This window comes from Phaseolus vulgaris, chromosome 3, assembly GCF_000499845.2.
Source record: "Phaseolus vulgaris cultivar G19833 chromosome 3, P. vulgaris v2.0, whole genome shotgun sequence".
NCBI classification, from domain to species: Eukaryota; Viridiplantae; Streptophyta; class Magnoliopsida; order Fabales; family Fabaceae; genus Phaseolus; species Phaseolus vulgaris.
The window spans coordinates 29,277,650-29,289,487 of record NC_023757.2 but is presented as its reverse complement, the minus strand read 5'-3'; the positions used below and the strand labels follow the sequence as shown (position 1 = coordinate 29,289,487).

Sequence of the window (11,838 nt, the reverse complement as noted above, 5' to 3'; positions counted from 1 at the left end):
GAGGGGGCGTTAACGACAAGGTACCTGATGTTCTCTGTGCAGGAGGCGACGACATCTGTGAAGGTGGTTCTCAGCTCTAGGTGCCCACTCACATCCACCTGGTCTCCCGCAAAACCATACAGACAACCAGTGTAAGGCCTCAGTTGATCGGGAGATAATTGCAACTTGATGAGAATCAAATAAAGGAGGCTTTTATTAATGGAGGAAGAGGACATCCACCCTCACATTTGAAGTTCTTCCTTCTAGTCTTCTCAAAATTAAAAGAAGACATAAAATAAAGATGAGGCCCAAGCCCAAAGCCCAAGCCCAAGCCCAAGAAGGCCAAAGCCCAAAGAGCCCAAGTCCATCCCATGAGGGGCAAGGCCAAGCTTTGAAATACTCTTGTATAGTTTTAGGAGGTGTGGTTATTAAATAAAGGTGTGTGAAAATGTAAAATAAAGTCACATTGTCCATGTGACTTAGGAGAGTGGTGTAGGTGTAGTTTTTGGGAGGTGTCATAGTAGAAAAAGGTCACACCTCCCATGTGACTTGTTTTTGGTGGGAATTTCAAATGAGTTTATTTGAAATTTCCCACCTATTTTTCAGCACCTTAGGCTATAAATAGAGGTGCTTCCTTTGTAAAATTCAGATTTGAATTTATCTAAAGAAACTATACTCAAAATTGGAGTGAGCATTTGGAGAGCTTTTGAGCTTCTACTCTAGTCTTATCTTGAAGGACCATGGTTTCCTCAAGTGGCGGCTTGCACACTCATCTAGGAGCATCCATACTTCTAGTGGCGTGATCATCCAACCATTCTTCCATCTTCATGAGCATTCTCTTCTCCTTCCTTTCTTCTTTTTCAATTGTTCATGTTGCCTTGTGTTTTTGATTTGTTTTGGTTCGGCTATTCCAATTTTCCAGCACCTATGTTCTGTTTTTGTTTCAATTCCTTTTATGTTCGGTTCATATGTGTTCTTGCATAATTCTGTTCGGTCAATTCATTTTATATTTCCTTTGTTGATTCAATTTGACAATATTTGGTTCATCCAAATGAGTTTGGGATTTGGTGCTTGTTATTGGTGAGTTCTTGACTTAGAACCATGATCCAACTTCTAAGAAAGTGCCTCTATATTTTCCAGCTCAAGGTGATTCCTCAAAGTGTCAAGAATCTTGTTCTATGTGGCTATTGGAATCACATCACAACTTGTTGAAAGTCGACCAGAACATCACGTCGGCCGAGCTTCCCTGGTCCACAGGACACGGTGTACCTTTCTCCTTGCGGTCACTACTGAGATCACCACTGGGTCATTGTCGTGTGGGACGACATCTTGGAGGTCAGCCTTGGTGAAGACAAGGTCGACATCGAAGGCCTAATCTGTCTCTTGCGCCTCTACCGTCATCACCGCTCTCGCATACTTTTTTCGCTGGGAAGCGGTGCACCCTCCACCTAAGAAACCCCCCGAAATGGTGTGAATCTCGCCATGAATGGGCTTCTCGTGCCCCTGATCTCCTCTTGGTGCTGTCAAGGTCTGGGTTCCCTGTGACTCCATCAAGTAGTCCTTTAGAAAACCATTCTTCAGCAGTTCGTACAACTGGTGTCTAAGCGCGAAACAGTTACGTATGGGGTGGTCGAACACTTGGTGGAACTTGTTAGAAAAGATGGCTTTAAACTAGAGGGGTGGGTGAATTGTTTAAAAGGGTTTTCGCAAATATTTCAAAAACTAGAATGAATTTATCTCAGGAACCAAATGATTCAGCAATTCAGTTAGCCAAAACAGCAAGCAAAAGCTATAGACCAGAAAAACAATCGGTTATTTCATAGAAACAATCGGTTGTTTATACCAGTAAACAACAAACAAACTGAATTTAAAGAGTTAGAGATAGAGAGATTGTACACAGTTGTTTATACTGGTTCACTCCAAATCCAGAGCTACATCCAGTCTTCTCAGAAACCCTGAGGATATCCACTAAGCAATCACCACTTGATCACTTACACAACAACCAAGAGAATGACCTTGAACACCTCAAGAAACACACTCTCCTTGGCCAACACTAAGATTGTTGATCTTGAACACCTCAAGAACACATAACCAATCTTAGCAAACACAGAAACAAAATTGTTCAACAGAGTACAAGGATTACACTTGTTACAAAAGATAATCTGAAATCAATACAAGCAAAATCCTATTCCATCACTTTGATCAATCACAAACAACTTAGCAATCTCAACACTTTGAAAAACTCTCTTAAAAAAACTTTGTCAAAGATTCTTAATTCTTAAATCTGTTTTTCTGAATATATTCAAAGATGTAGTTTGTTATCAAATCTTAACAAACTCTTAAATTGCATTAAAAGATTGGTCAAAGCATTTAATGACTGGAGCGTAAACAGTTAAATCATTTAAAGCTCAGTCAAAGAAAACAGTTTTTCTGTTATGGTCCCAAAACAAACAATCGGTTGTTTACTCGAATCAATCGGTTGTTTACTCAAATCAATCAGTTGTTTTGGTACTTAACAGTTTAACCATTCAAAACAGTTTTCAAACTTTTTCTCAAAACACCTAAGGATACTTTATTTAATGTCTTATTTAAAAAAAAAGATGAAATAAATAAATTCCTAAATTATTTAAAATTTTCAATAAATATAAATCTTAAATTATTTAATGTCCTATTTAAATAAAAATCTAAACTAAATAAAATTTATAAACTATTCAAAATAAATAAATACAACTCTAAATTATTTATTTTCTTATTTAAAAAAATCTGAAATAAATAATATTCCTAAATTATTCAATGTTCATGAGTGAAAAAAAAAATAACATTGATTATTGTACCGACCAGGTCATCGGGTGTGATGACGTGGATAAGAGAAAGGTATGTAGTCAAGAAGTCAACGTAGTCGTTGTGTGTAAAGGCGGCGTTCTGCAGCATGAATAAGCGGTTATCGCCGGGATGTGTCACCGCCAAGATGGATCATCGCCCATCGCCTAAGTAAGACATCGCCTAAAGAGTCAACCCGCATGACATAAGCATTTCACAGAGAGGGGGCCCACACGAGGGAATAACCCTAAGTTGGGCGGTGGCACTGTGGGTCCCTAGGCACAGAATAAATGATCAAGTCAAAAGGGCACGTGGTAATGCCCACGTGCTCATTAAAGGTATCCAGGAAGGCTGCATGCAAGACACGTGTCCAATTAGGGCACTCGAATAGTATGATGGCGCGATAAATACAACGCCCAAGTTAGAGCCCAAATGGGCATAAGGTTATACATTGCACTCCAGATAAGGGAAGTCCATGGGCCAGATACGTTAAGATCCTAAAGATAACGGCGCAAGGACCTTCTCCAAGGAACCCTAGATAATAACAGGCAACACAGAGGTGAACCCTAGTTTTACTTATATATAGGGCGCAAATAAGCCCTAGGGAGGTACGTTTTTTCAGTTCACAGTTACACGAGTTTTAACCTAATTTTCCCAGATAGACATACAGAGCAAAAACCCTAATTGTTCTTGACGGCGCATCCGCTGAGAGCACAAGACAATTAGGGTAGCATAGTTTTAGCCATACAGTTTCAGTCATTGAGATAATCATACAGTTTCTAGTTACTTTGGTGTTTCTCGCTAGCTGACTTGATCGTCGGAGTGCAAACAGCCGCGAGGGCGCCCCTTTGTTCTTCTTTTTTCAGGTACTGACAGACGAAGCAAAACGAAGGTGCCCTAGCTCGTTAGAACAAGCCACGCACAAAGACGACCCTGGTTAACCGGCCGGAACATCTGGCGCCCACCGTGGGGCCGATATAAACATCGGTTCCACCACACAAGCTTTCAGTTCAAGATTTCAACACTCAGATAAGTCGAGAGGATCCCCGGAGAGCCATGGCCACCCGACCAGCACGCGCTAGGAGTGAAGAGATGACCCTACAACAGCTCATGGGGATGGTGCACGGGCTACAAGACGCAGTGGCCGCCTCGAAAGTAGAACAGGAACACATGTAGGCGGACCTCACAGCTTCTCAAGTAAGAAGCGAGGAACTCCACCGCACCAACGAGGAGTTACGTCATAGATGGCGGGGCAGAGACGAATCGGAGGCTGCATCCCTACCCAGGGAATTCACAACACCGTTTTCACAGGCAATCTTGGAGACGGCAATGCCCAATACGTTCACAGGACCCAAAGCGACCTTCACAGGAATGGAGGATCCCGAAGCGCACCTCACGGCGTTCCACACACACATGTTGCTGGTAGGTGGTTCGGACGCTGTTAAGTGCAAGCTTTTCATGAGTACCCTGACAGGGATGGCCATGGACTGGTTCATCAGCCTCCTAGAGGGCCACGTCACGTCCTTCGCCCAACTTTCAAAACTATTTAGAGAACAGTACCTAGCCAACAGAACTCCCGCCCCAGTCTCGTACGACCTTTTCGACGTCAAGCAGTTCCAAGGTGAAACCCTAAAGGAATACATAAGCCGCTTTGGGGCACAGGTGGTGAAAGTAGGTACCAAGGAGGAACCCATGATTGTGTACACGTTCAAGAAGGGAGTGCGCCCCGGATCTTTCAGCAAGACGCTTAACCGCAGTCGCCCCAAAACTTTCGCTGAAATAAGGCGACAAGCGGTGGAACATATTGCCTCGGAAGGTGAAACGTATGAAAAATGTACAACCACTATGTCAGCGCGCCCCAAGGCACAGATACGCACGCAACCTGTTCGGGTTCACCAAGCCGTCACAGAAAGGAAACACTTTGACAGGAAACCGCCAAGACACAACTTCGTGATGGAACTCAAAGATCTGATTGCGATACCCAGCATAGTCGACAGGTTGAGGCCGCCGATTAAAGCTGACAAGGTGCTAGGGCCTCGCAAGGAGTCGTGGTGCGAATTCCACGAAGCATTCGGACACCATATCAACAACTGTCTAGCACTTGGCTATCAGTTGGATGAGCTCGTGAAGAATGGCTTCCTGAAGGATTACTTGATGGAGAAACAGGCGGGACGACCACCAGGCTCGCAATCAGGGGGCAGTGAGGCGCAGCAGCACGAGGCGCCCGTCCTCGGTGAAATCCACACCATAGCTGGTGGGTTCTCGGGTGGCGGGGGTACGGCGTCGCAGCGTAAGAAGTGTGTGAGGTCCATAATGTCAGTGGAAGTTTTCGAGGACCATTCGCCCGACGTGGATATCACGTTCACTAAGGAAGACCTCAGGGATGTTGTGCCGCATGACAACGATCCCATTGTGATCTCGCTCGTCACGGCAGGAAGAACGGTTCATCGGGTCTTGGTCGATCAAGGGAGCTCGGCAGACGTGATGTTCTGGCCGACCTTCGAAAGGCTACAACTATCCACAAACCAGTTGAGGCCATATGGGGGCTGCTTATACGGTTTTGCGGGTGATCAAGTCAAAGTCAGGGGATACATTGAATTAAGAACGACGTTCACAGATGGGACCGCCTCGCGCACAGAGAAAATCAAATACCTTGTTGTGAACGCCCCTTCAGCATATAACATCCTATTGGGAAGGCCAACACTCAATAGGATAGGAGCTGTACCCTCCACGAGGCACATGAAGGTCAAATTACCTTCAATGGAAGGGGTAATCGTCACCATCCGATCTGACCAAGAGGAGGCAAAGAGATGTTATGAAAACAGCCTCAAGAACAGGCGATCAGTGTGCCATGTGACCACGACACCGCCTCTTGGTGCGAAGGATGTGCAAGAAAGCCGACGGGCCATGGATGCGGCGACAGGGGGAACCGCCGAAGGCGACGTGGGTATGGACATGACATTGGAGGCAACCACCAACGGCGACGTAACCATGGGAGATGTCGAGTTGAAGCCTGAAAACAACGCTGGGGTAGAAGAAGAGGAAAGCTGCCCGGAGGCCGCCAGGGAGTCAAGCATTGTGAGAGCATTGCTCGCTAGCGAGAGGAGACCTCGCCCAGTTGGAGAATGGCTCGAGAAGGAGATCGGCGGTAAAACTTTCAAGTTGGGGAAAAATCTAGACGACGAGACACAGGAACAGATTGCCAAGGTGATCGGCATGCATCTGGACGCGTTCGCGTGGTCTGCCTCGGATATGCCAGGAATCAACCCCGATTTTTTTTGTCATCGCCTAGCAATGGACCCCCAAGTCAGACCAGTCCGACAAAGAAGAAGAAAATTCAATGAAGAAAGGAGACAGGCGATCAGAGATGAGACGCAAAAACTCCTCGAGGCAGGCCACATCAAGGAGATACAGTATCCGGAATGGCTTGCCAATGTTGTATTGGTAAAAAAGAGCAATGGGAAATGGCGAATGTGTGTCGACTTCACAGATCTAAATAAAGCCTGTCCAAAGGATTCCTATCCTTTGCCGAGTATAGACGCCCTAGTGGACAGCGCAGCAGGGTGTAAGTTGTTGAGTTTCTTAGACGCGTTCTCGGGGTACAACCAAATTAAGATGCACCCCATGGACGAGGAAAAAAATGCCTTCATGACAGAGAAGTCGTGCTATTGCTACAAAGTGATGCCTTTTGGGCTGAAGAACGTGGGAGCCACGTACTAGAGATTGATGGATAAAGTGCTTGCACCTATGCTTGGGAAGAACGTGCAAGCTTACGTTGACGATATGGTCGTGACATCCCTGGAAAAAAACCAGCATATAGCCGACTTAGAGGAGCTGTTCGTTACGATAGCCAAATACAAGCTAAAGCTTAACCCTGAGAAATGCATTTTCGGCGTGGAAGCGGGAAAGTTCTTGGGTTTCCTCTTAACCGAAAGAGGGATCGAAGCAAACCCTGACAAGTGCGCGACCATTTTGGCAATGAGGAGCCCTGCTACGGTGAAGGAGGTGCAGCAGCTCACGGGTTGGATGGCCGCCCTGTCGCGATTTGTGTCTGCAAGTGGAGAGAGGGGTCACCCATATTTCCAATGCTTGAAAAGGAACAATAGGTTTGTCTGGACGAAGGAGTGCGAAGAGGCTTTCGTAAAACTCAAAGAGTACTTGGCAAGCCCGCCGGTTCTGTGCAAACCCCAAGTGGGAGCGCCCCTCAGGTTATACTTCGCCGTAACCGAGAGGGCGCTGAGTGCGGTGCTCGTCCAGGACCAAGATCAAACTCAGAAACGCGTTTATTTTGTCAGCAAGGTGTTGCAGGGTCCAGAAATGAGATATCAGGCTTTGGAGAACGCAGCACTGGCAGTAGTGTTTTCGGCGAGGAGGTTGCGCCATTATTTTCAGAGCTTTACAGTGTTGGTGATGACCGACTTACCTATCCAGAAGGTCCTAAAGAAACCAGATGTGGCTGGAAGAATGGTAAAATGGGCGGTAGAGTTGTCGGAGTTCGACATCAAGTATGAGCCCCGAGGACCGATCAAGGGACAAATCTTCGCTGACTTCGTGGTCGAATTATCTTCTGAAACAGTGCAGAACGCCGGAGATGGTTTTCGTTGGGTGCTCTCGGTGGATGGATCCTCTAACCAGTTGGGCAGTGGGGCCGGGATAATTCTGGAAGGGCCCAACGGCGTGTTGATAGAACAGTCCCTAAAGTTCGCCTTTAAAGCCAGCAACAACCAGGCGGAATACGAGGCTTTGATCGCTGGTGTTTTGTTGGCAAAGGAGATGGGAGCAAGGATGCTGTTGGCCAAGAGCGATTCACTGCTAATCACAAGCCAAGTGACCGGCGAGTTCCAGGCTAAAGATCCGCAGATGGCAGCTTATCTGGAGTATGTGCAGGAGTTGAGGAAGTCTTTTGTTTCGTTCGAGGTAGTACATGTGCCAAGAGAGCAAAACGCCCGAGCCGACTTGATAGCCAAGCTCGCCAGTTCGGGCAAGGGGGGCAGGCAGAGGACCTTCATACAAGAAACCCTGAAGACACCTCGAGCATTCGTGGCGGACCACCAAGTTCTCCAAATCTGCAAGTCGAAGGAAGGGATGGCAAGGGGTCATAAGTCTCTATCTCAGGAGACCTTGAGGACGCCGAGGGTTAGAGCACATCCAGTGGGAGAGATAAAGATAACACAAGTTTGCGCAGTCCACGAGCCGGACACATGGATAACGCCATACCAGCGCTACATGGCAGATGGCGTACTCCCAATAGACCCGACGAAAGCTAGGAAGGTAAAAAAGAACTCCAGCAAGTTCACTCTCATCGATGGCGAGTTGTACAGGTTTGGGTTCACACACCCCCTCTTAGTATGTGTGCATGGAGAGAGGTGCATGAGAATTATGACTAAGCTCCATGAAGGAATTTGCGGGAGTCACATCGGAGGTCGAGCCTTGGCAACAAGAACCATCCGTGCAGGTTATTATTGGCCGACAATGAGGGAAGCCTGCAAGAGATATGCCCAACGTTGCAAGCAGTGCCAGGAGCACACCGATTGGCACAAGGCGCCCCCGGAAGAGTTAAAATCAATCTACAGTCCCTGGCCTTTCCACACATGGGGAATCGATATCCTGGGCCCCTTCCCATTGGCGATCAGACAGATGAAGTATTTGGTCGTGGCAGTCGAATACTTCACGAAGTGGATTGAAGCCGAACCAGTAGCACAGATCACAGCGCACAAAATTCAGAATTTCGTATGGAAGAATATTGTGTGTCGTTTCGGTGTGCCCAAACGTTTGGTATCAGATAACGGGACTCAATTCGCAAGTCACCTGCTGAAGAAGCTGTGCGAGGACGTTGGAACCCAACAGGTGTTCGCTTCTGTGGAGCATCCACAGACGAATGGGCAGGTGGAGTCAGCTAATCGGGTTATACTAAGAGGTTTGAAGAGGAGATTGGAGAAGGCCAAAGGATCTTGGGCTGAGGAAGTTCCTCGTATAATATGGGCATACCACACCACTGAACAGTCGGGAACCCACGAAACCCCGTTCAGTTTGGTGTACGGGTGCGATGCGATGATCCCGATTGAAATCCAGGAAAGCTCGCCGAGATTCCAAAATTTCGTGGCAGAAGACTCGAATGCGGAAAGGAGGATGAATTTAGATTTGTTGGATGAGGTCAGGGAGGAGACAAGGGTAAAGGCTGAAGCAATAAAGAGAAGAGTCGAGCGCAAGTACAATTCTAGGACAAGGCCAAGGCAGTTCAGTGATGGCGACCTGGTAATGAGGAAGGCCCACCTGTACGAAATGCAGAATAAATTGTCACCCAAATGGACGGGACCGTTTAGAATAACTGAAGCACTCGGGAACGGCGCCTACCGTTTGGAAACGCTGGAGGGAGGGGCGATTCCCCGCACTTGGAACGCTACCCATCTCAAGTTTTATTACAGTTGAAGCATTGTAAGTAGCAGTTAACTCGAACAGTTGAGTGAAAACAGTTTTCAAGGTGGCGCTCTTTTTCCCTGAGAAGGGTTTTTTAATGAGGCCACCCAATAAAGAAAGTTCGAGCCTATCAAGTTTTCCCAGTTATTGAGTTTGCATGATTATCATTTTAAATAGTCTATCAAGTTTTCCCAGTTATTGAGTTTGCCTGATTATGATTTTAATTTTTTTTTAAACAAAAAAGACTTTGTCGTCCTTGTGTAATTTAGGGCAGATTCAGATCGCATGCATTCAGTCCAAAGTTTTAAAGTATAAAGTTTTAAGTCCTCATCGCCGCTTGGCGATCGGAGGCACTAGTATAAAGTTTTTTAAGTCCTCATCGCCACCTAGCGATCGGAGGCACAAGTATAAAGTTTTTAAGTCCTTGTCGCCACCTGGCAATCGGAGGTGAAAGTTAAGTTTTAAGTCCTACTCGCCTAGAACGAGTATAGGCGAGAACAGAATAAAAACTCCTACTCGCCAAGAACGAGTATAGGCGAGTGTTCAGAGCAAGATGACAGGTGTGTCCAGTATGAGTTAAAATCCGGGCGCCTAGTCCTTAAGCAGGGGTTAAGGGATTCCTTCGGGACGCCCCCTCCACAAGTATGAATAACTAGCCCCGGTACCAGATAACAGTTAAAATCCGGGCGTCTAGTCCTTGAGCAGGGGTTAAGGGATTCCTTCGGGACGCCCCCTCCTCAAGTATGAATAGCTAGCCCCGGTACCAGAGAAAGTCCTTCTCACCCTCGAGTGAGTTCAGGCAAGATTAAAAGTCCTCAGTGCATCCAGGGAAAAGGTAGCCCCTGGGCAATGTTGAGGCACTAGAGAAAGTCCTCCTCACCCTCGAGTGAGTTCAGGCAAGATTAAAAGTCCTCAGTGCATCCAGGGAAAAGGTAGCCCCTGGGCAATGTTGAGGCACCAGAGAAAGTCCTCCTCACCCTCGAGTGAGTTCAGGCAAGATGAGATTAAAAGTCCTCAGTGCATCCAGGGAAAAGGTAGCCCCTGGGCAAGTTGAGGCACCAGATAAAGTCCTTCTCGCCGTCGAGCGAGTTCAGGCAAGATAAAGTCCTTCTCACCGTCGAGCGAGTTCAGGCAAGATAAAGTCCTTTCTCGCCCTTGAGTGAGTTCAGGCAAGAACAGGATACAAGACCTTTTTGCTTAAGCAAATTGAGGCAAGTTCGAAAGTCCTCAGTGCAGAATCAGGCCAACAAAGTTTTAGGCGATGACTTGGAAACGCACATGTCACTTGGCAGATCGGGCAAGCGAGATTTCAGATACTAAAAATGACTCTCGCCTACTGGTCAGTAAGTAATTTTGTGTCAAATGTTATTGCTATAGACTAACCGCTTGTTTAAAATAAGTTGATCGCCAGAAAATTAAACATCAGTCTGCGCTAAGTTAGTTGGGATGAGTGAGAGCCCACCAAATTATCAGGCGATTGCACAACAGGTAAAAGATAAATCATGAGCATAAGTCGACACGGTCCGAAGAAAAGAAGTCATTACAAACAGATTCGTTGCACATAGACAGAGGTCGAATATGTAAGTCTTTCAGAATGTTTCTAAAGAAAATGTCAAATGAGAACAAATGAAAACGTTAATCTGAGGGTACAATTTTGCCGTCTACCACTTCATGGCAAATCGAGAACTGGGAGAGGTCCAAGTCGGGGTAAGCACAAGCGAACTATTCCAAGGCTGCGCCAAACCCGGAAGTCAGAACGTCCGCGGCGTTGAGGTCGAGTTCTTCACTTTGTTTCTTCAGCTTTTCGTTCTCCTCAAGCGCCTGGGCAAGTTTCGCTGCAGATTCGTTCAGCTCCTTATCTTTCTCGCTCAGTTCCTTGGCTTTTTGGTCCATGTCAGCTTTGATGTTACCCAGTAGATCCTCCCTCTCAATCGACTTGGCCTCGAGCTCGTCTGCGTAGGCCCCTTTAGCCTTGAGAGTCTCCTCAAGGCCCGCTATCTTCTCCTGCTGATGCATGAGTCTGCCCTCGAGTTCAGTGACCTCTGAGAGTTTGGCGTTGAGTTTTTGGCCTAGTTCAGCGCTATTTTTGCGTTCCCTCCGCAACTCCTCCTTCAGAGCATTCTCTAACCGCGAAAACTCCAATCCCCGCATCGTAAGATCACGCTTAAGTTGTTGAACTTGGTCTTTCGCAACACCGGCTTCGGATTCATACTGGCTCAAGGAGTCCCTTAAAGCCTCGCCCATCATCTGGTAAAGGCGTTTCTCTACGCACTCGGTAGTCATAGCGCTAAGGTAAGCGGCATGGGCTTTCAAGACCTCCTCGACGGGGGCTGGAAGAGCAGGGATCGGAAGAGGATTTGGGGGTTGGTTCTCGCCGCCGCCTTCATAAGTATGGACAACCAAGGGAACATCAAGGCATGGCGGCGACACGTCTAGCTCCACTACAGGTTGGGGAGACCACTGAATGTCCGCAGCTTGCTCCGGAACACTCCCAGCAGCTGAGGTGTTTGATGGTAGAGCATCCCCAGCACTCTCAAAGGGCGTAGAGACGCTGGGGGGATTTTTCGCATAATCTGGGCCCGTACTCTCGTTTGCGGGTAGCTCGGTGACGGTTGCCCTGTT

General features: G+C 47.1%; 1 protein-coding gene across 1 annotated transcript; it reads left to right on the top strand.

Moving 5' to 3' along the window:
• Window positions 1-4,128: 4,128 nt before the first annotated feature.
• LOC137805519 (uncharacterized) lies at window positions 4,129-9,228 on the top strand. Its single transcript, XM_068605460.1, has 2 exons — window positions 4,129-6,243; window positions 6,559-9,228. Exons 1-2 carry the CDS (start codon window positions 4,129-4,131, stop codon window positions 9,226-9,228), a joined length of 4,785 nt encoding a protein of 1,594 aa, XP_068461561.1.
• The last annotated feature ends 2,610 nt before the right edge of the window (window positions 9,229-11,838 follow it).

Coding starts and splice junctions, on each gene's coding strand:
- LOC137805519 (XM_068605460.1), top strand. CDS start 4,129: ATGCCCAATACGTTCACAGGACCCAAAGCGACCTTCACAGGAATGGAG. Junction 6,244..6,558: donor GGCTTGCCAATGTTGTATTG/GTAAAAAAGAGC, acceptor ATGCTTGGGAAG/AACGTGCAAGCTTACGTTGA.